This window comes from Mus caroli, chromosome 12 (genome assembly GCF_900094665.2).
Source record: "Mus caroli chromosome 12, CAROLI_EIJ_v1.1, whole genome shotgun sequence".
NCBI classification, from domain to species: Eukaryota; Metazoa; Chordata; class Mammalia; order Rodentia; family Muridae; genus Mus; species Mus caroli.
The window spans coordinates 107,470,028-107,495,663 of record NC_034581.1 but is presented as its reverse complement, the minus strand read 5'-3'; the positions used below and the strand labels follow the sequence as shown (position 1 = coordinate 107,495,663).

General features: G+C 49.7%; 1 protein-coding gene across 6 annotated transcripts in view; it reads right to left on the bottom strand.

The window, feature by feature from the left end:
• Window positions 1-25,575, bottom strand: part of Pacs2 (phosphofurin acidic cluster sorting protein 2) — a 59,333-nt gene extending 33,758 nt beyond the window's left edge. For 5 of the 6 annotated variants that reach the window (XM_029484533.1, XM_029484534.1, XM_021178908.2 and 2 more), the window contains exon 1: window positions 25,433-25,561. In XM_029484533.1, coding sequence (XP_029340393.1) covers window positions 25,433-25,551 — 119 coding nt within the window. In that variant the 5' untranslated portion in view covers window positions 25,552-25,561. Of the gene's footprint in view, window positions 1-25,432 lie in introns of all 6 variants that reach the window. The other variant, XM_021178907.1, reaches the window with a different exon arrangement.
• Between the last annotated feature and the right edge of the window lie 61 nt (window positions 25,576-25,636).

Here is a 25,636-nt window from a genome sequence, read left to right as displayed (position 1 = left end):
ACAAGTCACAGTCATAGCAGAAACTATACCAGAGCTGTTCACAAAGAGCAAAAGACACCGACACCCAGCCCTGGGCAGGACGCAGAGCAGCTGGAACTCTGGAAATCAGCTTCTAAGTTTCCATGAAGCCACACACAGCTCTCAGCACGGCACTGAAACCCTGGGAATTTAGCCAGGGAAAATGAGTCTGAGTTCACACGAAGACACACACATGAACATTAACAGCAACATGAGCTCTGTTCAACAACAGAGATGTCCTTCCCATAAACACATAAGAGAGCCGGGTGTGGTGGCGCACACCTTTAATCCCAGCACTTGGGAGGCAGATTTCTGAGTTCGAGGCCATCCTGGTCTACAAAGTGAGTTCCAGGACAGCCAGAGCTACACAGAGAAACCCTGTCTTGAAAAAACACAAAAAGGGGGGTGGGTGCTCAAGAGATGGGTCAGCAGTTAAGGGTGCTTGTTGCTCTTCCAGAGGACCCAAATTCAATTCCCAGCACCTACATGGTGGCTTATGAGCATCTGTAACTGCAGTTCCAGGGGTCTGACAGCCTCTTCTGGCCCCTGTGGGCACCAGGCATGCCTGTAGTTGGTGAAAAGGTATACAAGAGAGCTAAACCCCACACAGGTAAAATTAAAAGAAATTTAAGTATGTTTTTAAAAAGAACCTGCAAGTTGGTTATGGCTAACTATAGGGGTAGGGTAGCACTGTGTCCATTGGCTCTGAAAATTACAGGTCTGAAAAGACAGACTGGAGGCACAGGTGGGCCTATAGTATATTCGAAAAAGGCATCAGGATTCAACCAGACAGGGAACAGGTTGCTGACACACAGCATTTCGGAGTAAGGACATTCCTGAGACGCGTCAGTGAGGAGCCGTGCACTTTAAAGTCAACACCATTACAAGATGCAATTTCACTGGCAGGTGGCACACGTCCGAAGGTAATCTGCCAAGTATCGGGTGCTACCACCTCCTCTTTTACTGCATCTGCTCAGCACCGTGACTAAAGGACCAGCGTCAATCGGATCCCCAGAGTCTATGCAATCCCTGTGGGAGGGACAGCCATGTGGTGTTCCAGAGGCAGGATAGGGAGGGGATCCCTGGAGCAAAGAAGCTAGCTAGAGCAGACAAATTAGTGAGCTCTGGGTTCAAATGAGACACCCTGCCCGATGTGTAAAACGAAGCGTTATGATGGGAGAAACCCAACACAACCTCTGGTCTCCACATGCATCTGCACAAACATGGATGCAAACGTGTCCGCACATGTTTTGTAAAATATGTAAAAGAGGAAGGAAGGAAGGGAGGGAGGGAGGAAGGAAGGAAGGAAGGTAGGTAGGTAGGTAGGTAGGAAGGAAGGAAAAGAATCAGCTCAGAGCAGAGTTCAAGGTCAGACTGGACCATAGTGGTGACCAATCCTCCGGAGCCTTCTGTGGTTTCAGGAACGGGGTGAGGCAGCAAAGGAGAGCAGCATACTCTAATATGAGTCAGCACGTGTTCCCCGCATAGAGAATAGAGGGTTTTCTTGGAGACAAAGCTCACCCTAACCCCTGCCCATTGTCCTGAGGAGGTTGTGCCTGTACTCAAACTCTGCTCTACCCTAATTCTGGGTTGCCTCCCATGCTGCTGGATGATGGTGTGCCCTCAGTGGGAAGCTAGTTAACAACAGGAACAGGTCAGCTCTGGGGAGACCCAAGCAGAGGTAACCCATGTCACTTTTTGGTGACAGGCCCCTTGTCCACTCCCATCTCACTGACTGCAAGGACAGAACCAAGGCAGTCAACTTGAACCCAGAAGCAGAAGCCAGCACGAAGAATGAAGAGCCACATAACCAGCCCTCCACCAGACACCTACCGTAGCATATACCAAAGAAGGAAGCACAGCCTAACTCAAAGCTTCATGCTGGCTTCCAGTTACAGAAACACTGTGGGCCCTGGACCACCAGGGTATGGCAGGAGATACAGTCCACTGCTGGTTGAGCTGATCTGGATCTGACCTGACCATCTCAGGAAGGCATCTGACTGCTAGGAGGCTGTGGGAAGACCAGTTAAGTAAAGGAATGTTGGTTTTCTCCCCAATTCCATGTTGAAATCCTAACTCCCAAGGTGAGAGACCTAGTAGGCCAAGAAGGTGGATTCTCTTTAGGGGACTGTAAGGAACCTGCAGCCACTGCTCTTTCTTCCAGGTAAGAATATAAAGCCGGGCGGTGGTGGCGCACGCCTTTAATCCTAGCACTTGGGAGGCAGAGACAGGCAGATTTCTGAGTTTGAGGCCAGCCTGGTCTACAAACAGGACAGCCAGGGCTACACAGAGAAACCCTGTCTCGAAAAACCAAAATAAATAAAAATAAATAAATAAATAAATAAAATAAAAAGCTGGTTAATGACTCAGGAAGTGGCCCCACCAGACAGTGGATCTATCTTCTGGCACCCTGATCTTGGATATGTTCCTGAGAGTGAGGGCTGGTTTTAAGCTTTCACCTAGAGTAGTCATCTAACACTTTAAAAACAGAGACTCCCTTAGCCCCCACACACCAACCTGTTTTCAGAGCTGTATGTCTATTTCATATACATTCTAGAACTAGCTTGCTAGGGTTGAAAATGTGTAGAACTGTATAAGATCAAACTGCATTTAGAGACAAGTGACACTTACTGACCCTGAATCTTTGCTTCTCTGTTTCATACCCAAGATTTCTCCCACAAGTCTTTTTTCTTCTAGGTGCACTCCAACCTAGAACATGCTGGGTAATTGGTCTATCACTGACCTATGCCTTCATTGTTTTTTACTTTATAAAACAATGAGTGAAAACAATAATTGCTAATTGTCTTTATAAAACAATTAGCAAAACCTCACTAAGCTGCCTGGGCAGACCTTGAACTTTCAATCCTCCTGCCTCAGCCTCCTGAGTACCTAGGTTTACAGACATGCCTCATCCTGCTTGGTTGTCTGCATGTGGATCTGAGTTGAAGGCCAGCCATCTGATTTAGTGCTCACTGCACTGTGCAGCAGTTCCAGGCGTTTTGGTAAGAACTGGAGAGATAGCTTGGTGGTTAAGTGCATGTGCTGCGCAATCACAAGGACCAGAGTTCAGATCCCCGCACATGTGGAACAATCTGGGTGCACACATGGATATAAGCAGCATGTTTGCAAGCAAGTCTGTAACTCTAGCCTAAAGCAAGCTGATGCCCTCTCTGGCTTCCCCAACGCACAGGCAAGTGCACCCACACAAATGTGTACACACACTGACACACATATAAATACATACACACACACACACACACACACACACATACACCACGAGAACAGTTTAAATAGCTCTCCCTTTTCTGGCTTCAAACATACTACTTTTGATGTGTACATTGAGAACTGTGTGCTGATGCAACCCTGTCTGGAATTTTCTGCAGAGACAGAAATCTCCCATCTCCTCATTCACAAAGCTCAGTTACAATTTTCAACAATTAGATGTGCATTGCCATACTGGATGGTGGGGCCTCCAAACTTTGGTAGAAATTGGATAACAAACTATACTTATTTCTATATTCTTACTTTAAAAAAAAAGGGGGGGGGTTGGAGAAATGGCTCCATGTTTAGGAGCATACACTGCTCTTGCAGAGGCCCTGAATTGGGTTCCTAGCACCTACACTGGGTGGTTACAAGCATCTGTAACTGGAGCTCCAGGAGACCTGATAACTTCTGGCCTCTGCAGCAACTTGCACTCACATGCACATACCCACACAGAGTAAGACAAATACACATAATTTAAAATAAAAATTTAAAGTTTTGTTTAGGTATGGGGGACAAGGCTCATGTGACTGGGTCAGAAGGAAACTACCACCACAGGTCACAGGGATGGAACTCAGGTCAGCAGGCTTGGTAGCACGCCACTATACCCTTGTAACCTCATGGGCCCTAATTCTATGGTCTTAAAGGCACAAACTTCACCAATTTTTTTTCAATCAACAGTCTCTCTTTCCATGAATACTGTATATTAAGAGACATTCTAATGTATTAAGTCACCACGTGTGAATATAGTCAACCCAGCTTCCCCTTATGCCGTCTGGACTGTGCTGAGCCTTACAAGCTTCAGCCCGTCAGCACTGGGAACCCGCCATGTGATTTCTGACATGGGCCTGCCCTTCCATTTGAGGCTGTGCATTTCTTGACATCACAGCTTGGGAAACAGCCTCATCACCTTCTCTACTTTCAGCCTAATTTCTTCAGGCTTGCACTTTAGGGACCCATAACTAAGAACAGCTCATATTTCCCTTGTCTGAAATGCCTATGGCCAAGCATTCCAGAATATTTATATATATACATGCCCACATATATGTGCACACAAGCACCCCCCCCCAACACACATACAAATGGTAATTTGGGGATGGGAATCGGACCCATAAGACACACCTGGAAGATAAGGTGCACCCATATTTTTAGATGGATCTATAACATGAGATCAGGAATTTCCCACACAAGGCATCATGATGCTCAGAATGTTTTGAACTTGAACATTTTGGACTTTGGCTTATGGATACTCAACTGATAATTCATACTTTTTCTGAAAAATTATCAAGTTTTCATACGGCTTGACAATGTTGTATTTGGTATTTTGGGTTTTTAGACATGGTCTCACTTTGATACACTGGCTGGCCTAAATTCTCTTTGTAGTCCATGCTGGCTATGAACACACAGAGATCTGCCTGCTTCTGTCTCCCCAGTAGTGAGATTAAAGGTGTGTTCCACCATAACAGCTAGTATTATTTTTAGTTTTTGTTTATTGTGTGTGGTGTATGTGTATACATGTTCATGTGTGTAGACGGGTATAGGAAGGCCAAAGGTCACCACCAGCCATTTTTGATTATTCCCACCTTATCTCTTGAGACAGGGTTTCTCACTGCATCTGGAGCTCACCAACTGCTTACACTGTCCTCAGGTTCACCCAAGTTATAGGATGTGACAGAGTGCTCTCAATAGATAGGCCACATTTGTCTATCTGTCATCTGTCTGGCATGTGACTCATTCTGCCTCTTGGCTGTTGTGAATGTCTTGGTGATGACAGACATGTGCAGCTACCTCCCAGCCTGCTTGCTTGCTTGCTTGCTTGCTTTATTAGAAATGGAATTACTAGATCAAAGGGTAATGCTAAGCTTAATTCTGAGATATCTGCATACTATCTTCCAAAGGACCACCCTGCTAGTTTACAATCCCCCCAACAGTGCAAAAGGGCTTGGCTGGAACATCACTGAGAATCTCCTGTGAGGCTGGAGCTGTGAACATGAGCTGCTCTTCTACAGCACCTGATTTTACCCCTTCAAGACGTTCACAGCTGCCTAGAACTGCAGCTCCAGGGGATGTGATGCCCTCTCTGGCCTCCATGAGCACTTGCATGCGTACAGGGCATACACTTACACAGACGTATACAAGTGCATATAAATGAAAACCTGCGAGATCCTCTCTCTCTCTCTCTCTCTCTCTCTCTCTCTCTCTCTCTCTCTCTCTCTCCCACACACACCCACATGCAACCACTAGCAAACTGTGGACACAAAAGTATAATTTGTTGAGAGAGAAGACAAACCCATCGTCAGGGACAAGACTTCTCAGTGAGCTATTCACCCAATAAGGACCAGGAGACCCCATCTGGGATACAGGGTGTAGAGCTGGCAGGAAAGGCCAAGGCAGAGTTCAGTAGTCCCTGGGGCCTTGGAGCAGATATGTAACCTGGCAGAGCAGTGACAATGGCCGGCGTAGGCTCATTGCAGACTTCCTGGGATGTACCTGTTCTTGAACCACCTACCCTTTCTCACCTATCCCCTCTCAATCGATGAGGATTCAGGGTCTGTTTGTACCTACATGGGGACCAAGAAACTGACCAGCCATCCTCTGTGCCCAGGCACCTGGCATGGCTCCTCTGGGAATCTTAAAGCTGGGGTCTCCTTGGCTGCTGACCAAGGAAGACCAACTAGGAATTCCATCTTGGTCCTGTAGGCCTTCATCTCAAAGTTACTTTGTGATTTTTCACTCTAAAACAAAAGGATCCACAGGCCTGAATAGTGTCCTGACCACCAAGGACCACCCCAGGTTCCTACTGTCCTAGCCTCTCCATCTTCTGGATGATCTCTGGACCTCCCCTCCCCTCTAGCCTGTCTGCCCAGAGGGGGCTCTGACCTGGGGCTCCAAATCACTGCAGTCAGATTATCTGTTCTCCCTGGGGTCTACTGTCCAATACTAGTGACAGAAAACAATGGACAGAGGCCTTGAGGGGAGATATGCTCAGGAATATGCTGGAAAGGGCGAGCAGGTATGGAGGCTCATCCACAGGGGTGTTGAGAACCTAGTATCAGGGTATATGAAGCTTGGTGACCAGAAGAACTTCATTGCTCAGTCCTCTGTAAGGGCTAAATATAGGGTAAGCAATGACCCTTGAAAATGAAGCAAGGAGTAGGCAGAATGGCACAGGCAGGCTCCAGAGCTACTTTCAGACTACAAAGGTTCAGGGAGCAAACCCCTGGGCTGATCCTCATACAACAGGTTTCTAGTGGTAAGGTAAAATCCTTCAGACATGACATCACTCCAGGCTAAGTAAGGGAATGCTGCCTCAGGTGACACTCAGTTGAAAGGCCAGTGTGGAAAAGAAAGATTTGTAGAACAAACCAAGTAGAGAAATGAGGGACAAAGCAGGCCATCACCTCAGGGGCTGGTCAGCTCAGGTGGTACCATGTAGATGCCACACCTGTCGCTGTGACTAAATGTTCTACCCACAGCCCCAGAGAGCGCCCGAGACAAGGAGCTCAGGTCTGTTAGCACAAAGCACACGCATACCCAGTACCCAGGAGGAAGACCACAGGCAGCAAAACCCTCTAGGGGAAAAAAAGGGCCATCAAAGGGTTCTGTGGCTCTCTGCATCTCTGCCATTACTGCAGGTTCTCACAGGACAGCCTGGGGTCAGTGACTCAGAATGTCAATTCTCAGCAGCCCCTGTGTCTGTCTCCCTCTGTGTTCTGTGACTGGCTAGTTTTACTTAGCCCTCACTCCCTACTGCCTACCTCTGACCAGGGAATGCTTTACAGAAGTGTCCTCTACCACGTAGCCATGACCAGGATCCCCTCCATCAAAGTATGCCCATTCACTACCAGAGAGTAGCCTGGCCACTCTGCACAGCCCTGACAGCACTGTGGAAAGCACTTTGACAGCCCTCTACAAACACCGATTGCCACCTTTCCCTCAGGCATGTGATAGCACACAGAGCTTATGAGCTCTGTCTCACAAAGGACTAAATCTCGGGCCCCCAAACCTGCTGACCCTATGTTTGTTGGAGGAAAAACTGAAGGACCTTTTGTTCCAGACGCAGCCCCCACATGCATGTCTGGCCACGTGGGAGCTGGGTCTGTGGTGGCAGATGGCCATTTGTTCTCATGCCCTGCGGGCAGAGAAATACCACATGCCAGCACCCTGGAGGCCAAGCAGGGTGGTGCCTACCCCTGTGTGTGTCCAAGTGTCAGGACTGTATATGCAAGTCTGCCAGTTCTCTTGTTAAAAGGCACAGTGTGACTGACAGCCCTGGGGGAGTAGGTTCTACGAGAGGCTATGGGCTCACTCACTGCACCCTGAGCACCTGCTAACCTCGAGCCAGAAATGTACCTGTGTGGCCTGGGGCAGCTGCCAGCCTCACCGGCTCAGCTCAGTTTTCTCCTCAGTGCCTGGACCTTATCTGGGCTTGGTTGCCCCTGGTTAATGAGAAAAGAAGTTCAAGAGTGCCTTCCCAATGTCCCCCACTGGCCAGCACTCAGGGCCAGGGCAGCTTCTATAGAAGGCAAGGGTCAGCAGGCCGTAACCAGGCCAGATACCCTCCAACCACTGTGTTACTACATTCCCACCTCACCCCATCAGAGGCCAGCCCCATCAAGGCAGGTAGTGGAGAGGAGGAACAGATAGTACCACTCAGTCCTGGGAAAGTCCAAGGCAAAGAAGGCAGACAGCACAGTCAACAAGGAGGAGCCATTTGTGTACTGTCTGCTAGGAATGCAGGCAAGCTTCAAAGGGGCTCTGTGGGTGAGGCTAGAACACAGAACTCAGTGTGGGGCTGCATTGGCCATGTGTTTCACCATTCTACCCAGGAGCCACCAGCATCACATAATTGGGATCCTGCCATCAGGAGGCTGTGCCCTCAGATCAACAGGGCCTGCCTGGATCCTTCAGCTCAGGGACCATCCCATTCTTCTATCATAAGCCAGAAGCCCCAGGTATGCGAGTGTGCTGTGCACATGATGGCTGACAGAAGGGGAGTGTCTCTCCTCTCTACTTCTATCTCCTGTGTCACACACGTGCATGCCATTGTGAGGTTGTGACAGTCTTGATCGTTAGCTTGACTGGACTGAGATGCCTAAGAGATTATTAGAGCACAGTTCTGGAGTGTCCGGTGAGGTACTTCCAGGGACTACTAAGTCACGAGAGGGCTGGTCTCATCAAAGAACCACTGGCAGAGACGAAATTGGAAGATTATGGAACTCTGAAAGGAGGAGTCATGGCTGGAGGAAAGAGGTCACCCTGGAGAGTCCATCTTGACATGGCCCGTCCCTCCCACCCCGTGAGTAGTATTCTACCACACCCTTTGGCCTTTATGTTCTGCTTCCCCACAACTTTAAAAGTCATGAACTGGGGCTGGTGAGATGGCTCAGTAGGTAAGAGCACCCGACTGCTCTTCCGAAGGTCCAGAGTTCAAATCCCAGCAACCACATGGTGGCTCACAACCATCCGTAACGAGATCTGGTGCCCTCTTCTGGAGTGTCTGAAGACAGCTACAGTGTACTTACATATAATAAATAAATACATCTTTAAAAAAAAAAAAAGTCATGAACTGAAACATCTCAAACTTGAAAGCAAGTTTCCTCCTTAAAAATGTTTGTCAAGTATCTGTCACAGTGAGAGTTAACATGGAGACTAGGGCGTCAAACAGGACAGAGGCCAGCCTAGGCTGCAGTTAGCCTTGTGGTGGGGATAGCTGTCTTCCTTCCAGACCTCCTGAGAAGGCTTCCCAGGGTTGCGTGGGAAGGCAGGCTCCACAAGTCTTAGCACTCGGCTGATCTGTGATCTAGGGCCCACCTTTTAGGAGGCACTAGAGAGGGAGAGAAGACAAGTCCCAGGAAGGAAGAGGATGTGCAGAGCCCTGCTGCAGGACACTGTAGGGAGCCCTGCTCTGCAACTGGTCATATCAGAGGAAGACAGGCCAGGCTCGGTGTGGGCCAGGCCCAAAGTCACCCACAACCTCCACAAGCCAGTATTCTACACAGAGTCGAGGCAGGCAGGGCCTGAGGAGGTTCCCTTCATAGACAGAGGCTCTGAGTGCAGGCATCTGACATGTCCTTAGTGGCAATATTCATGGGGTACAAGGAACAGCAGGCTTCTGACCTGAGCAACCATCTTGTCTGCAGCCACAAGAGATGTCTCCAACCAGGAAGGTGAGAGTCTGGGAGCCACCAGCCTGGGAACATCTAGACCTCTAGACTGAAGTGCCAACACCTTTCTCCTCCTGTCCCTCCCACAGCGGTTCATGGGGCAGAGGGTGAAGGGTGGACAACAATGGGAATGTAAGCCAGGTGTGTTGGTACGCAACTGTAATCCCAGTACGTAGGACTGTCAGGAGTTCAAGGCCAAGCTCCACCATATATTCAGTTCCAGGCCAGACCATACTAAGTAACAGCCTGTCTCAAAAACAATCAAAAAGAATGGGACACCCTGTGCTGGGTGTGGATGGGTTTCCCGTGCCTTCAACCTTGTGGCAGCTACTCTCCAACATCATCTGACTGGCTATGGAAAACCCCTAAGAGACTAGTATACCTCTAGGTTTGCTATGAGGGCGTGTGAGAGGCACCATAGGCAGCTGGAAGCAGGTGGGACAGGGAAGGAAAAGGAGCAAGCCTGCAGCACAGGAGTGCTCTTTGCTTCCTGTCCGTCACAAGGTAAATAGCTGTGCTCTCAGTTGCCAGAACTGGAACCTCTAAAGCTGAGCAAAGTAAACCATTCTCCTCTCAACCCCATAAACGGCTGTTCTCGGGCTCCTGTGTCACCAAAGAGTCTGACTAACTCAAATGCTCAGCTCTCTAAGGAGTCACCCAAGGCTGCCTGTCCCAGGTGTGTCCCAGACTGCTTTAACAACACCTCCACAGTTGGCTGGCACCAGTCGGGGCAAAACAGTCCAAAATGACAGTTTGTACAGGGCCTGACCAGCCCTCTCAGTTGACTGCAGAACACTGTCCTACACCATGGCTTCCAATACAGATCCATATAGGAACACCTCCAACAAGGCAGTACCCCTGGTAAGGCAAACCAACACCTTTGGGATACAAGGCACTGTGGAGGACACAGTGGAGGCGCCTGGGGTAACAGGTCAGCCTCAAGAGTACCAGCAGGAGTTGAAAAGCAAGGATCGAGGAAGGGTCAGGCGTGTGTCTTCCAGTTGCTTACTGGGGTCATGGGTCAATAGAGGTAAGGAGCAGCACGAAGGCAACACAATAGTGCACACACTCCAGGCATCCCCTAAAAATAAGATCCTCCTGACCCCACAGCAGAAAGAGATTTAGGACGGACACTGTTAAGAATCAGATCTGCTTCGACAAGGACGTACGAGGAGGAGTAAGCAGTGAACCACTGTGTAGTAAAAGATTCACACACCACAATCTACCCAACGTGCTCAGACTCCAGGAGAAAATGCAGGACCACGACTTCCCCTGCACCTATCTGAGGCTAAGCCACGGGGATCCCACAATCACTCAGGGCTCAGCTAGGCCCTATGCCTCATCTGCACTTCTTGCCCAGCTGTTACAGCCATAGAGCAGGATCCATACAGTAAGGGCTTCACAGCAAATGTCCAAGCATCCCTTCAGGGAGGCTCCAATACCTAGCTGCCTCCGCAAAACCTCCACTCAGGCCACATAAGCAAATCCTGAACGTGGTGGACTGAGCTCGTTAGGGCTTCCCACTCGCTGTGATGATGTCCACAGAGCCAAGAGCCTCACCAACTCAGTTGGCAAAGGCACCTGTGCTCAGGGCTGAGGATTTAGGGAACAATGACAACACTTCTCAAGCAGAGCTCACGGGGACAGAGGAAACAACTGTACATGAACAGCTGGGCTCCAGAGCTCGGGTGAGACGTGCGGCCTCACAGACAGATGGCCTGGACTGGGCTTGCTGCTCATGAGGCCTCAAGGGGAGTGACCAAGCAGCTTCCATCCCAGAGGGACTGAGCAGCAAAAGGAAAAATGCTTAAACCAGAACAGGAAAAGCTATGTTCATACACGGCAAACGAGTCCCAAAAGAACAAAAACCAATGTCAGCAGCTGACACTTTGATTGACACATCTCGCTGAGTACCAAGTACAGCCAACCAGGGCTACTGATGGCCCAGCGGCACCTGCAGCACAGACCAGGGCAGCGTCCATCTTACTCTCTCCCGTCTGCCCACGAGAATGCAAATGGAGAAAAGTGAAGCAAGGCCTAGAGCTCCCACCTGCATGACTGTGGCTCCAATGCTTCACATCAGCCCCATATCAGTGAAAGCAGCGATGTCTGTCTCTCTCTATGATCCCTAAAGCAACTAGATAGCGCTGAGAGGGAAACCCAATACACAGACATTTTTTACAATTCTGACTTTAATAAAATCAACTTTATTGGGACATCTAGCTCTATTGTCTTCCCTGCACGGAGGGCAATTCACCATCCACAGAAAGGTGTCTCACCCACTAGGCTAGAGGAGGAGTCACAACCACCGTCCTAAAAGAAAGCCCCCAAATAGCACATCCCACTTAGCAAAGCAGCCTGGGCTTCTATTTTAAGTGCAGAGCATGTGTGGTGCTGATGACCCCGGGCAGAACCCCTCCTCATACACTTGAGTAGTGGCAGAGCACAGCACTCCCCAGCTGGTGGTGCAGCTGTTCCAGTTGGCCGGCCAGTCCCCTGCCTCAGGCCTTTGTGTACTGGTGGTCACGTGGACCAGTAACAGGGCCAAGACACAGTGTCCCATAAGGATAGTTGGAATGTCTGCATTGAGTGGGGGTGTCCTCCTGAGGTTACCACTACCCTTTTGGTGGAAGGAGGTATTTTCCAGGAAACAAAGCATGAAGTAGTGACAGGAAGGTGAGGATGGCTGCATGGGCTGCCTCTTCAGTCAAAGGCAAGATGCTCAAAGAAGAGCAGGGCACCCTTCCATCCTGCAGGACCTTGGCCTCAGGGAATGTTCTACGAGCTATGGGAAGACTCTCCCTTCATCTTCTTGTGTACACAACTCTCCATTGTAGACAGACTCTCCATTGTCCAGAGCCACTCTTCCTCAATGCTGGAAGTTGCCCCAAAGCAGCCTTCAAAACCCCTCCTGGTTGTCTGGAAGTCAGGGATCCGGAAAGAGACCTTTTACAAGCCAGAGGCCTGAGCCTGTGAGGGCTCAGCTTCCCATCTCTGGACATCCCTTAGCCAGTTTAAGGATCTAAATGGTCCTGTGACATAGCAGAGATGAGTCAAAGAGTATTCAGCAGCTGTCTGGCCAGCCAGACTTCCATGCTCTCTGGGTGTGCATGGGAATAATTCAACAGGGACATCAACTCCTCCCTACCTGGCACAGAGTCTCAGATCCCACCCAAATGTTAGTCAGAGAGCCTGCCCCCACCCCACACCTCCACTGAGGCATAACTACGCAGGACACTACAGGTGAGCAGATGACAGCACTGGTCTTCACAGCATCACTAGGGAGAGCCTGTAAAACAAGGGCTAGTGGAGGAGCCATGCAGGGGAGCTGACCTACTGTTCCCAACTGTTCCCACCATCCCAATGTTCCTTCCAGTAAGCACAGCTTCTTAGTTCCTCATCAGGCTTCAAAGAACACTCCCTGGCCAATGCTGCCCTGCCTTGCCCAGCCCAGCCCAGGTACCATGGTCCCTGCTTCTAATAACAACACTCAAGATACAATGTGGCCTACAGGCTACAAGTGAACCCAGGTCCAGCGTCTCCTAACCCTCTGCTCTACCCTAAATCTGACCCCTTCGCTGTTTCTCCAGCAAAAGCAAACACCACCTACACCCACAAACAAGCTGCCCCCATTCCTAGATTCAATCATTCTTATATTTATAAATTCAAGGCAAGCTATTTTATTTATTTATTTATTTATTTTGGGTTTTCAAGACAGTGTTTCTCTGTGTAGACCTGGCTGTCCTTGAACTCAGAGATTCCCCCTGCCTGTGCCTCCTGTGTGTTGGGATTAGAGGTCTGTGCCGACCACACCCTGCCTGCCAAGCTGGAGGAGAACAGAGTGTACAGTTCGGGTATGGCAACTTCTCTGTTATTCTCTTCTTAGTTTTTCGAAGGGTGACAATCCAGTCACACTGAAGAGAGGCGTTTGGTGGTTAAAACAGGAAGTTCAGGGGCTGGAGCAATGTCTCAGCAGTTAAGAGCACTGGCTATTTCTTCCAGAGGACTCAGGTTACATCCCTAGCACCCACATAATGTCTCATAACTGTCTGTAGCTCTAGTTCCAGAGAATCTGGTGCCCTCTTCTGGTCCACAAGAATACTGTATTCACATGGTGCACAGACGTTCAGGCAAAACACCCATACACACAGAAGAAAGAAGAAAGAAAGAAAGAAAGAAAGAAAGAAAGAAAGAAAGAAAGAGAGAGAGAGAGAGAGAGAGAGAGAGAGAGAGAGANAGAGAGAGAGAGAGAAAGGTAAGTTAGTTCAAGGCAGCAAAATGGCTCAGTGAGTAAAGGCAGCTGCTGCCAAGCCTCGTGACCTGAGATGGATCCCCAAGACCTGCACAGTAGAAAAACTATTTCATTTTTTTTCTCAGCAAGGTCTCCCTATGTAACTCTGGCTGACCTGGGATTCCCTATTAGTCCAGGGTAGCCTTGAACCTACAGAGACCTGCCTGCTTCTACCTCCGAGAGCTTGGATTAAAGGAGTGTGCCACCATACCCATACCCCAATGTAAACAAAGCAAAACAAAACAAAAAAACCTTAAGACAGAAAGCCTGAACTCAGCAAAGCTGAAGGAATGGTAGTCCCAGCACAGGGTAGGAAGGCATGAGTGTCAGCAGCAAGTAAGCATGGGACCCCTAGCAGACCCTGACCAAGGCCAGAGTGCTAGTCCAGCTGCCGGGTGAACAGTGTCCATGTAGTCTACCTGGACACTCCAGTCAAGCCTAAACCCATGGCAGGTTTTCACAGCCAAAGCTCCCCTGACAGACCAGGGTAGTCATTCTCCAGACTTAAGGTGAGTGGGGCTGGGGATGGCCCTGGAGACATAAAGGACGCTCAGTACACGCATACCTGCCCTTAGTAGAGGAGCCCCAAGGATGTAGAAGGGCAAGGCCCAACAGACTCCATCTCAAAGGTGCACAGAGCTCCTGCAGTTACTGCCTAAGGCCCAGTCAAGTCTCTTCTCAGCACAAGAGAACCTCTGGCCTCCAGATACTCTCCTACCAGCAAGAGCCTTCCAAAGGCCCTGGCCAGCACCTTGGTGTCCTGGTAAAGGCTGAAGGTACCCACTGCACTGCTTACTTTAGTGGCCAACTCAGCATTTAGGTGCACAGCTCTGACAAAAGCTATTACAGGAAGCACAGGCTGGATGGGCCAGAACTTTAGATCTTTCAGAGAGGAACAAAGGATCTGACAGCTAGGTGAGGCCTGCCAGAACTCAGATTCTCCTGCTATGACAATATAGTTTCTTCTGCCTAAAGTAAGATATCAGAAGTAGGAAGGTGTTGCAGAGAGAGGGATGCATGGCGATCCAAGCCTGTCCTGCCTAGGTACTCCATCCTAACGGCTATCAGTTCACTGTAGCCTGTGTGCATTCATGCTGGATATAAATGCAGGAAGAACCTGACACCTTGGGGACAGATCCCCACTCAGGCAATGATTCCCTAGAGACAATGGTGCCCTTGGGGCTGGACCATAGGTGAGTCACCTCCAGTTCAAGACCTCAGCACTTGAGAGAAGCGTAAGTAGTAGGGGAGTACCCTCAGTTCTGACAGGGCAGTGAGGCAGCAGGGATGGACTAGCAAATCTGTGGGCACCAGCAGGAAGAATGCCAATTTGCTGGTCCCTGGACCTTCCACTGCCTATCTCTATTTAGAGCTTTAGAAACCTCTGTTTAGCAGGCCTCAGCACCACAGCAGACTACTCAAGAGACTCAAGGCCTCAACCTCAGACTCCAGCAGCCCCAAGGGTTCCTGAGACACCTGCCTCTGCACAGGCTCTTGGATGCACTTGGAACATTGCCTGAATCTAGGACTGCTGCTTAGAGTTCCATTCCCAGAGGCCATGTGTGGCACCTGCCATCCCTAGAGGCCTGTAAAAGCCCACCTTTGCTCTAGAACACCCACCTCCAAAGCAGAGAGACTGCAACCCTAGATATATTCATATACTATAGTTAAGGCTAACAGTGTCTCAGTACCAGCAGGTGGCCAGGTGTTTGTGGAGTGGAGCCAGAAGTTCACACACACTGCTGGTGGAGGTGTCTCTTGAGCCAGATAGTTCCCCAAGAGACTGGCAGCCCTGGAGCTTGGGTCTAGAATGAGCAAGGAAAGCTCTGACCATAGGCCCTGGGCTTTCCTACCCAAGCCTTTCCTCATCTACACCTGAGGGAGGGCGCAGCTCTCTGCCACTGTTCTGTCTACACCACCTGAAGCTAGGGCTCTAAAGATCCTCTCTGTAGGATGGAGCTCTGCCACTTCCATAAGCCTAGCACAGCATCAGATGACTCTGCTGTGTATGAGGCAGCGGATCTTTTTTCCCCTCCTACTCCCACCCCCGCCTCACTGACAACCTGCTTCACTAAATCTTCCTGGGACCCAGGGAAACAGTGGATGGGCATGACACAACAGCCAGGACCCTGGTTTGCAAGGCACGCTGGGCCTGCCTGCTTCTCAGGTCATGAGGTGTGCAAGGCAGCACAGGCCACAGCTTTTGCATAAAGCCACTCGAGGGAAATGAAGCTGTCACAGCACCAAGTCCCATAGGGAGTCAGCCTGCCTGGATACAGAGTACCCCACACCACTTTTCCTGCCCATGTCCTAAAAGCAGTGCCTGGGCAGGGTAGGAGATCAGAGCCATGCAGAGCCCAGCAATGTGTCAGCCTTATTCTCAATCTACGGGGCCTCTCCAAGGTATAGTTGTCCCCATCTTCCCACTGAGCTGTGTCAAGAGATGCCGAGCCCACAGTCCAGTCAACCCAATGCTTTCCTCAGTGGCCCTCCTCCAACAGAGCCCTGCCTCTCAAACCCCACACACTCCTCTGCCCGCTTCAAGACCCACTTGAAGCCATCAATAAACTTGCGTCAGTTCACACTCCCAAGCAGCACCTCTGATAATCCAGATTATTCCCCTTACTCTTTTTAGTCTGGCGTCTTGGTCAATTACAACTTTCACCAACAGTTAGTTACTTGGACAAGGCCTGAAGTGGATTTAATAAGACAGATGTGGTTACAACAGAGTGAGCTGAGCCTGCAGCAAGGAATGAGAAGAGAAAGAGGTCTGGAAGAACTGTGTCAGCACATGGACACAACAGTGTCGCCAAAGAGGTACATGGCTTGCTGTCCATCACTCCGTGTCCTTACTAACATCAAATGTCTAGTGGAAAAGCTGACCTGTTATGTACCTGTTATGTATCCAGTACTGCAGAGGTGAGCGGAGAGTACAGGGAAGAAGCAACAACCAAGTAGAGAAGGGCTGAGAATCTCTCAGAACTAAAGAAAACCACCAGTCCACAAAATCCACAATCCCAATAGGGGCCAGCACAAAAGAAACATATGACAGGACACGTCATCAGACAAGCTGTCACAACAAGGAGATAACCACAAAGCCGCCTCAACATACCTCCCTCCAGTGAGTCATGGCTTGATGACAGCAAGACCAGAAGCCACAGTCAGTTTACCAGGCCTCTGTCCTGAGGGAGATGCTGCCCCTGGAACAAGCACTAGGCCCTAGGGAATGAGAAAGAGACAAGACACTATTGGATAAAGAGCACCTCATGCTATCAGACCCTCCCCAGAGGAAAGTCTCAGGATGTCTCTCCAGTGCAGGGAGGAGGACCCCAGGTCTTGAGGTGCAAGAACAGAGGGGAGTAAGAAGTCTAAAGCTACCAAGCATACCTTTAATCCCAGCACTGGGAGGCAGACACGGGCAAATCTCTGAGTTCAAAGCCAGCCTGGTCTACAGAACAAGTTCTAGGAAAGCCAGAGAAACTTTGTCTTGAAAACACACACACAGAGAAGGAAGGAAGGAAGGAAGGAAGAAACAAACAAACAGGAAAAGAAAAGAAAAGAAAAGAAGAGGAGAGGAGAGGAGAGGAGAGGAGAGGAGAGGAGAGGAGAGGAGAGGAAAGGGTGTTTATAGGCTGGGATGCAGCTCATTTGGCGGAGTGTGTGCCTAGCATGCATAAAACCCTGAGTTTGGTTACAGAAGCCTCAGGGGTTAAAGGTCATCCACAGCTAGTGAGTTCTAGGCCAGCCTGAGATACATGAAGCCCCGTCTCAAAAAAAAAAAAAAAAAAAAGAAAGAAGGAAAAAAAGAAGAAGAATTTGGAGCTGGAGAGATGGCTCAGTGGTTAAGAGCACTGACTGCCTTTCCAGAGGTCCTGAGTTCAATTCTCAGCAACCACATGGTGGCTCACAACCATCTGTAATGGGATCTGATGCCACCTTCTGGTGTGTGTGAAGACAGCTACAGTATATTCATACAAATAATTCTTTTTTAAAAAAATCAGCTTTTGTTCTGTTTTTAAAGTTGAGCTACTGAGTTGCATCAGCGGGTAAGGTGCTTGTACAAAGTCTGATGACCCACGCTCACTCCTTCATCCCACAAGGTGTGGGGGGAAACTGACTCCTGCAAGCCGTCTTCTGGTCTCCACGCACCAGGGTGCACTCTAACATGCATACAGTGAATAAGAAGATGTCATTAAAAAGAAAAAGATGATCCCAAATCAAAGTTTCTCTAGCTATTCCGCTATGCAAATCAACATACAAACAAAAACATAACTAAGAAGTTCACACCTAGAAGGCACTCTACCTCTAAATGCACATTCATGTAGCAATACACTCCAAAAACGGACAGAACAAAGACTCAGAGCGCAAGAGAAATGGACAACATTTTCTCAGGTTACATTGTAATTCGTGTCTGAAATATCCCAAAAGCAAACAGACTTGAGAACTCTAACAAACCAGGCTTGCCCCAGTGGACACACAGAAAGCCATGCCTCTCAGCTGCCAGATACACCCTGGCACAGACAAACCATGCATGAGAGCTGACCACATCCTGAGCCATAAAGTGAATTCCAAAAGCATTTTAAGGGCTTGGTGTCAGACTGACCACTTTCATGGATGTGGACTAAACAAACGAGAAAGAAGTAACAGAAAACGAGAAGTCAGCTGGATAAAAATATTATAAAAATAGATGTCTGGATATTAAGACACTTAAATATATTGTATAAGCTTAACGCAGGAATAACAAAAACACTTTAAATACTTTGAGAGATGTTGTAAATGAAAAGCTTGTGAATGCACCGAGGCCTTACTTCAAAGAAAAGTTATACCTACAAATGTGTATTGGAAAAGCAATCGGCTGAGTGTTTAAGAAACTAGAAACAAGGGGATGTAGCTCAGCAGTGGAGTGCATGCCTAGCATGCACAGGCCATGGATTCTGTCCCCTACAGGAAGAGACACTCAGAAACAACAACGTAAATCCATGGACTACAAGTGGTGGGAAACACAAACCCCACGATCACTTTTAAGAGCCAACAGACCCTTGGGTGAGAGGAATCAGGAGTGACACGTACAAATAATATGAAGAACTAAAAGGAGTCAGGTTACGCATAGCGGGATTTTTTGTTTTTTTTTTTTTTAGATTAATTTATCTATCTTATGGATGAGGGCCCTATCTGCACGTACACCTCAGTAGAGGACATCAGATGGTTGTGAGCCACCATGTTGTGGTAGGAACTGAACTCAGGAACTCCAGAAGAGCACACAGTACCCTTAGTGGCTAAGCCATCTCTCCAGCCAGTAGTGCACATCTTTAATCCCATCACTTGGAAGGCAGAGGCAGGCAGATCTCTGTGAAGTCAAGGCCAGTCTGGTCTACAGAGGGAGTTCCAGGCCAGGCAGGGAGACAGTGAAATCCTGTCTCGAAAAAAGAACTGAAAGATCGAAAGGAGACATCATTATACATCCCACACAGGCAGAAAACAGCCGAGGATTATAAACAACATCACCTCGACACATCTGAAAAGTCGAGATGAAAAACAAGAATTCTCATAAAGATACAATTTTCCAAATGAAAGGGAAACGGAGCTCTGAGTCAGAAGCTACCCTTTGTACAGAGAAGACCAGATACAGTGGTGCATACCTGCAATCCCCACGCTGGGAAACTACTGCAGGAGGATGCCAAGTTCCAGGCCTGTCTGGGCTACATCATAATGTCTCAAAAACCAAAGCAATGACTCTCTCTACCAGGAGACCACAAGTCGACCTACTTTACTGTGAGGTGCCTCACAGCACTTTACCTTGAGCCACGGTGCAGTCTAAAGGCCAAAAGGCACCACAATATGACCATGCTGGGATTTTATCCCAGCAATCCTAAAGTCAATCCTAAAACTAAATAAACAAATGAACTTTAAATTAAAAAATAAAGTCAGCCGGGCATGGTGGCGCACGCCTTTAATCCCAGCACTTGGAGTCAGAGGCAGGCGGATTTCTGAGTTCGAGGCCAGCCTGGTCTACAAAGTGAGTTCCAGGACAGCCAGGGACACAGAGAAACCCTGTCTTGAAACCCCCCCTCCCCCCAAAAAAAGTCAATCTACATAACTCGCCACACTACAAGACAAGGAGAAGATTCAGTGGGTCTGGGGACAGACATCTCAGTAGAAGATCGCCTGCCTAGTGCAGGTGAGGCCCAAGTTACAAACAAACACAAAGATGAGAAGGCAAAAAGGTATAAGTATTTGAGTGAACACACACACACACACACACACACACACACGCATGCATGAATGCATGAATGCATACATACATACATACATACATGGTGGTGCGGGAGGTGGGGTGGGGCGGGAGTTGTTGTTAGTTTGGTTTGTTTGTTGTTTTTTTTTTTTCCAGACAGGGTTTCTCTGTGTAGCCCTGGCTGTCCTGGAACTCAGTCTGTAGAGCAGGCTGGCCTCTGCCTCCTAAAAGCTGGGATTAAAGGCCCGTGCTAACTCTCACTAATGGAGTGAGTATTTAATGTCCACCAAAGATATTTTTTTATAAGTCTGTTTGTGCCAGAGGGCATGTGCAGACAGGAAGACAACTTGTGGAGTGGGTTTTTCCCTTCATAAAGTGTGTATCCCAGGATGGAACTCAGGTCACCAGGCATGGTTGGCACCTCTACCTACTGACCATCTCACCATTGCAACTAATGATGTTTTGAAAGTCATATTCAGCTATAATAGAATGAGACTCTTAACTCTCCTCTGTTGTCTCTTCAACAATGACAACAGATCTCTTGATGACCATGCCATTGTGTCCTGAGGTTCATTTCTGTAATCCCAACACTCAGAAGGCTGAGGAAAGAAGAGGACAAGTGGAAACCGGCCTGAGCTGCCAGGCAGTGGTGGCATGTGCCTTACTCTCTGAGTTTGTGGTCCACAGGCCAGCCTGGTCTACAGACTGAGTTTCAGGACAGCCAGAGCTACACAGAGAAACCCTGTCTCGAAAAAAAAAAAAAGAAAAAGGAAAAAGTTAAAACAGCCGTTCAGGCAGGACACAGACAAACCCATGTAAGTTGGGTGCCACATCCATAGCTCAGTGGCAGAACACTCCATTTCTATATATCTGTGTCTGATCAGCATATGGAAAAACCGGTGACATTCCCCATCTCCAAGAAGAGTCTAAGAAAAATTCACCACCCTGTTCAGGACCACAGGGAGAGTGGAAGAGTGTGCCCTCACCTTAAACTGGAGGAACTGAGATAGCGTTCACTATGATGTCCACAATGTGAACATTAAGGAATGAGTCTCACACACACACACACACACACATACACACACACACGTGACTTGTCAGCAGACCCCACACATTCCTCAGGATGCATCACAGACCTCAGTCAAGGCAAGGCACATGCCTGAGAAGAAGCTTGGAGCCAGTGGAGCTCAGAGCCCATCTGAAGCCACAGTCACAATTAACCCAGTCAGTGGCAAAGCCAGACACAGAGAACATTCACACCCTTGACGTTTCTAAGACAGGACAGAGAAGCAAATAAAACACTGGGCTTTACCAAAATCAAAACCCCTGCTCAGAGCTGGGCACACACATGTATCTGTGGTCCCAGCCACTCAGGAAGCTGAGGCAGGAGAGTCACTTGAGCTCAGGAGGCCAGTCTGAGCAACATAGTGAGACCAGTGTCAAGTGAAATCACAGAGTGCACCCATGAAGAAGAGCAGAAACACTGGCAATGAGCATCCACTATCACTGCATGAAGGACACTTCAGCTTAATGAGGAAAACAGATCCTTCCCAGTAAAAACTAGGGGACAGCCTCCAATTCAGAAATGCAACCACTCGTGGAAAAACTCTTGGTACGACCCATCTCCAAAGAGAGTCTAAGAAAAACTTACCACACTGTCCAGGACCACTGGGGGAGTAGACGACTGGGCCTTCACCTTAAACTGGAGCTTTCTTATGAAATTGTACATACCAACCCCCCTTCCACTGCTGCTATCAGCCACCCAGGTCCACGATGAGCCCTGTGACAATAGTAACCAAATGACAGCCTGAAACTACAAAGAATCCAAAGTCCGCATCCAATGTAGGGTCATTTGTACAAGGGAGTACTATGTAACAACAAAAAGGAAAGTCTCCTGACAAAAAAGCACGGGATGCATCAAAGGCGGCCTCACTCCATCCATGTGGCTCTCTGGGGAGAAGACTGTGTGAGAATCCATAGCTGGCGGAGGACCAAAGAAGGATGGGAGCTGCTTTCTGGGATGATAGAAATATTTGTGCCTTACACAAACACACACCTACAATGGTGTGTACCCAGACCACACTGCTGCCCAGATACCAAGAGTACCACCTTTCCTTAAGTGAGCCAAAGACAGAGGCTAGAGGTCAGCAGCGGCAAGAACAGAAGCTCGTGAACAATATTAAGCAGGTGCCCAGAGACTGGAAAATGTGTTAGTAAACGTCAGCTAGAAAAGAATTCAAGTGGGAAGTACAAAGGTCCAAAGAGCTAAAGACTCGGGCAAGGGCTCTGGAATCCCTGCAGTAGGGCACGGGCAAGATGCTGGCTGTCCCCAGCAGCACGGTGCAGCACGCTGCTGAGGCAAGGTGAGCTCAGCAACACGGCTGGGTCACCACTGACTATCAGGAGTCGGGTCCCTCCCTCCCTCCCACAGCCCCAGGATGCCTAGCACCCAGCTCTCCACAGGACAGAGAGCTGTCTCGTCGCCTCCCGGAGGGAAAGAAGGAGAACTGAAACTCAAGCAAATGAGGAGAAAGGACACCACCCCCACCTCAGCACCCCTACACGCCAGGGCAACCCTGACAGATACAGGCAATTAATTGAAGGGGGGCATCTCAACAGTTGAAGGTGAGAAAAGAAAGATTACTATCCCCTATAGAATAAGGTGAGAAAAGATTGCTATCCCCCAATAGAATTTGCTAAGACTCAAGTAGGGAAAAGGGAGAAAGAAAAATTGGCAAAAGACACAACTGAATTTCACTAACAAGGAAGTACAAATGGTCTAGATTCATAATCAGAGAAACTCAAACTAAAACCACAGCACTGTTTCACACCCACCAGCCTGGCAAGAACGCAAGACAGTGAGGATTCTCGCCCTGATGCTGGGGGCTGGAGCTGGCACAACTGTTTTGGGAAGCAACCGAATAGTAACACCAAGCGAACACACACCCACACCCCTAAATCCTCCTACTTGACAAACGTGATCAAGGCAGTCCTGTCTGCCTCAGGGACAGGCATGCACACAGGAGATTCATAAGAAAACCTTCTCTGCGGTGGCCATGGCAGAGCTGTAGCCAGGTAAAACCTGACAACACCCGCAGCAGAAGTCCAGGTGTTACCACTCTGAGGAGCGTATGCAGCAATCAATGTGCGTCAGCCGCCAGCACAGCCGTAGCTCAGGAAAGACAACCAAAGCCAGCAGTGAAGACTTAAAAGAACCAGGGAACACAATCCTGATCCTGTCTGCAGCGAGTACCCAAAGCACAGCACAGCACTGCACAGCAAGTGGCCAGAGGGTGTGTGCTGAGGGTGAGTGCTGAGTGTGAGTACTGACTGAGTGCTGAGTGCTGACTGAGTGCTGAGGGTGAGGGCTGGCTGAGTGCTGACTGAGTGCTGAGAGTACTGAGTGCTGAGGGTGAGTGCTGAGTGCTGGCTGAGTGCTGACTGAGTGCTGAGGGTGAGTGCTGAGTGCTGACTGAGTGCTGAAGATGTGTGCTAAGTGCTGAGGGTGAGCACCTCTGGCAGCAGAGCAAAGAAGGACACAGGTCAGAGACAGGCAACACTGTCCTGACACTCTATACTTTAACACACAAACATCTGCTCCACCTGACCAAGGTCCTCACCCCTCCAGAGAAAGTCTCTGTGGAGCCCAACACCCAGAGCACCCCAACACCTGCTGCTGCTCACCCCTTTCACATCTTCCTCTGTGTGTAAGCCTATCCTCCACCAGCCTTCCCTGACCCCTACCTTCTCCTGTGGAAAAAGGATCTTCAAGAACACAGACCACAGCAGGCACAGTGTGCATGCCTATAATCCCTGTACACAGGAGGCAGAGGCAGGAGGACTGAGAGTTCAAGGCCACCCTGGGCTACAAAAACAAGTTCAAGGCCATTCATGACTACAAAGCAAAACCCTGTCTCAAAAGAAAAAAAAAAATCGTCCACCTTTAAAGGAAATGAAATGGCCTCTCTCCCCTTCCTTACTAGGTTTAGACTCCAGTCTTAGGTGAGTGTGCTACCTGTATCTGTGGTTCTAACTCTAAAAGAAGTTCAAGTGTGTGTTGGAGATGTGGATCACAAGAGCATAGGAGTTCAAACAGCCTCAGCAACATAATGAAATTCAGTGTTTCTAAAAAAGAAGAAAGGGGGAATAGAAGAGGGAGGGAGAAAGAGAAAGGCTGACTGGTGTATGTGGGGGGGGGACATGGGGACCCTTGGCTCTCATTAAGGGAACTCAGAGACTGCTAAAGGAATACAAGGGCCAGTGTGAAGTCTCAGGGCAATGATGTAGAGAGCCAGAATTAAGTGTGGAGATCAGTGCATTCCTCCCTCCCCCACCCTGCTTTGGAGGCCTGGGAGATGCTCCCACTGAGGCAAAAGCTGACCCTCAGGTCTCAGTCCTCCAGATGCCCCTCAGATCTAGGAACTGTGTTCAGATCCATCCTTCCTTTCCCAGTTACCTTGGTTTTTTTTTTTTTTTTTTTTTCCAGAGCTGAGGACCGAACCCAGGGCCTTGCGCTTGCTAGGCAAGCGCTCTACCACTGAGCTAAATCCCCAACCCCCCATCCTTCCTTTCCCAAAGCCACAGACAGACCCAGAGGGCCTTGTGCATTCTAGAAGGGTAGAACCACTATCTAGCGGCCTCTGTACCCCCAACACCACACTCAGAGGACTGCTGAAAGAACACAGAAAGTTCCCCTTCTCCTTCCTAGCATCTCTCTACTCAGATCCCCCTCCAGGGCACACTGTCCAAGTTCTGTGCCTGGAAGGCTCGTTGGTGATAAGCCCACTTTCCCTGACTCCCCAGAGGGAAGCCTGGAGCGCCCTCAGCTTGGTATCTAGAGTTCCTCTTTTCTCTCACTAGCTGAAGCTCCCGAGTAGGAGACAAGTCAAGAAATCACAAAAGTTTCAAGCTGGGCACTAGAATGGGAAGCTGTAGTCCACACAGAGATGGGTGGCCACAGCGTCCGCCCAGTGGGTAAATCTTGTCTAACCCTTTCTACGGGGCGAGGAGGAGGTCGCCTACCCAGGGGAGAAAGACCAGGCTTGTGCAACGGCAAAATTAACAGCTCCAAGCCAAAGAGTACAACGGTCTCGGGAGCTCTCGCCACAACGCCCGACACAAGGCCGACAGGTGAAGAGAGCGCAGACCTCACCCGCAGGGTAGATGGAGAGGCGACAGCGGCGTGTCCCGGGAGCCTCAGGCCCAGGCCTCTGGGGTGTGACAGTGCCGCTGCACGCCGGAGGAGAGCTGTGGCACTAGCCGAGAGCTCCACCGCCTGAGGTCCGCTGCGCAGCCCGGCCCGGGACGCAGGTGTCAAGGTGCGGGCAGAGCACCGGCGGGGCGAGCCACAGGCCCGCTGCCCCGCCCCGGCCCTCGCCTCGCAGTCACCCGCGCGCGCTCGGGGGCGCGGGGTCCCGGCCCGCAGGCAGGTGCGCGCGGACAAAGCGCAGCACGGGGGCGTACCTGGGCACGCAGCTGGGGCTGGAGCCGTCCACCTCCCAGGTGGCAAACAGGTTCATGGGCACCGGAGTGTTGAGCGCTCCGGGCGCGCCGGGCAGGCCGAGGCGGCCCCGCTCGGCCATGGCGCCGGCCCCGCCGTCCCTCGGCGGCCTGGGGCTGCGCCGGGCCGCGGGAGCGCGGCGGGCGGGCGGGCCGGGCGCGCGGAGG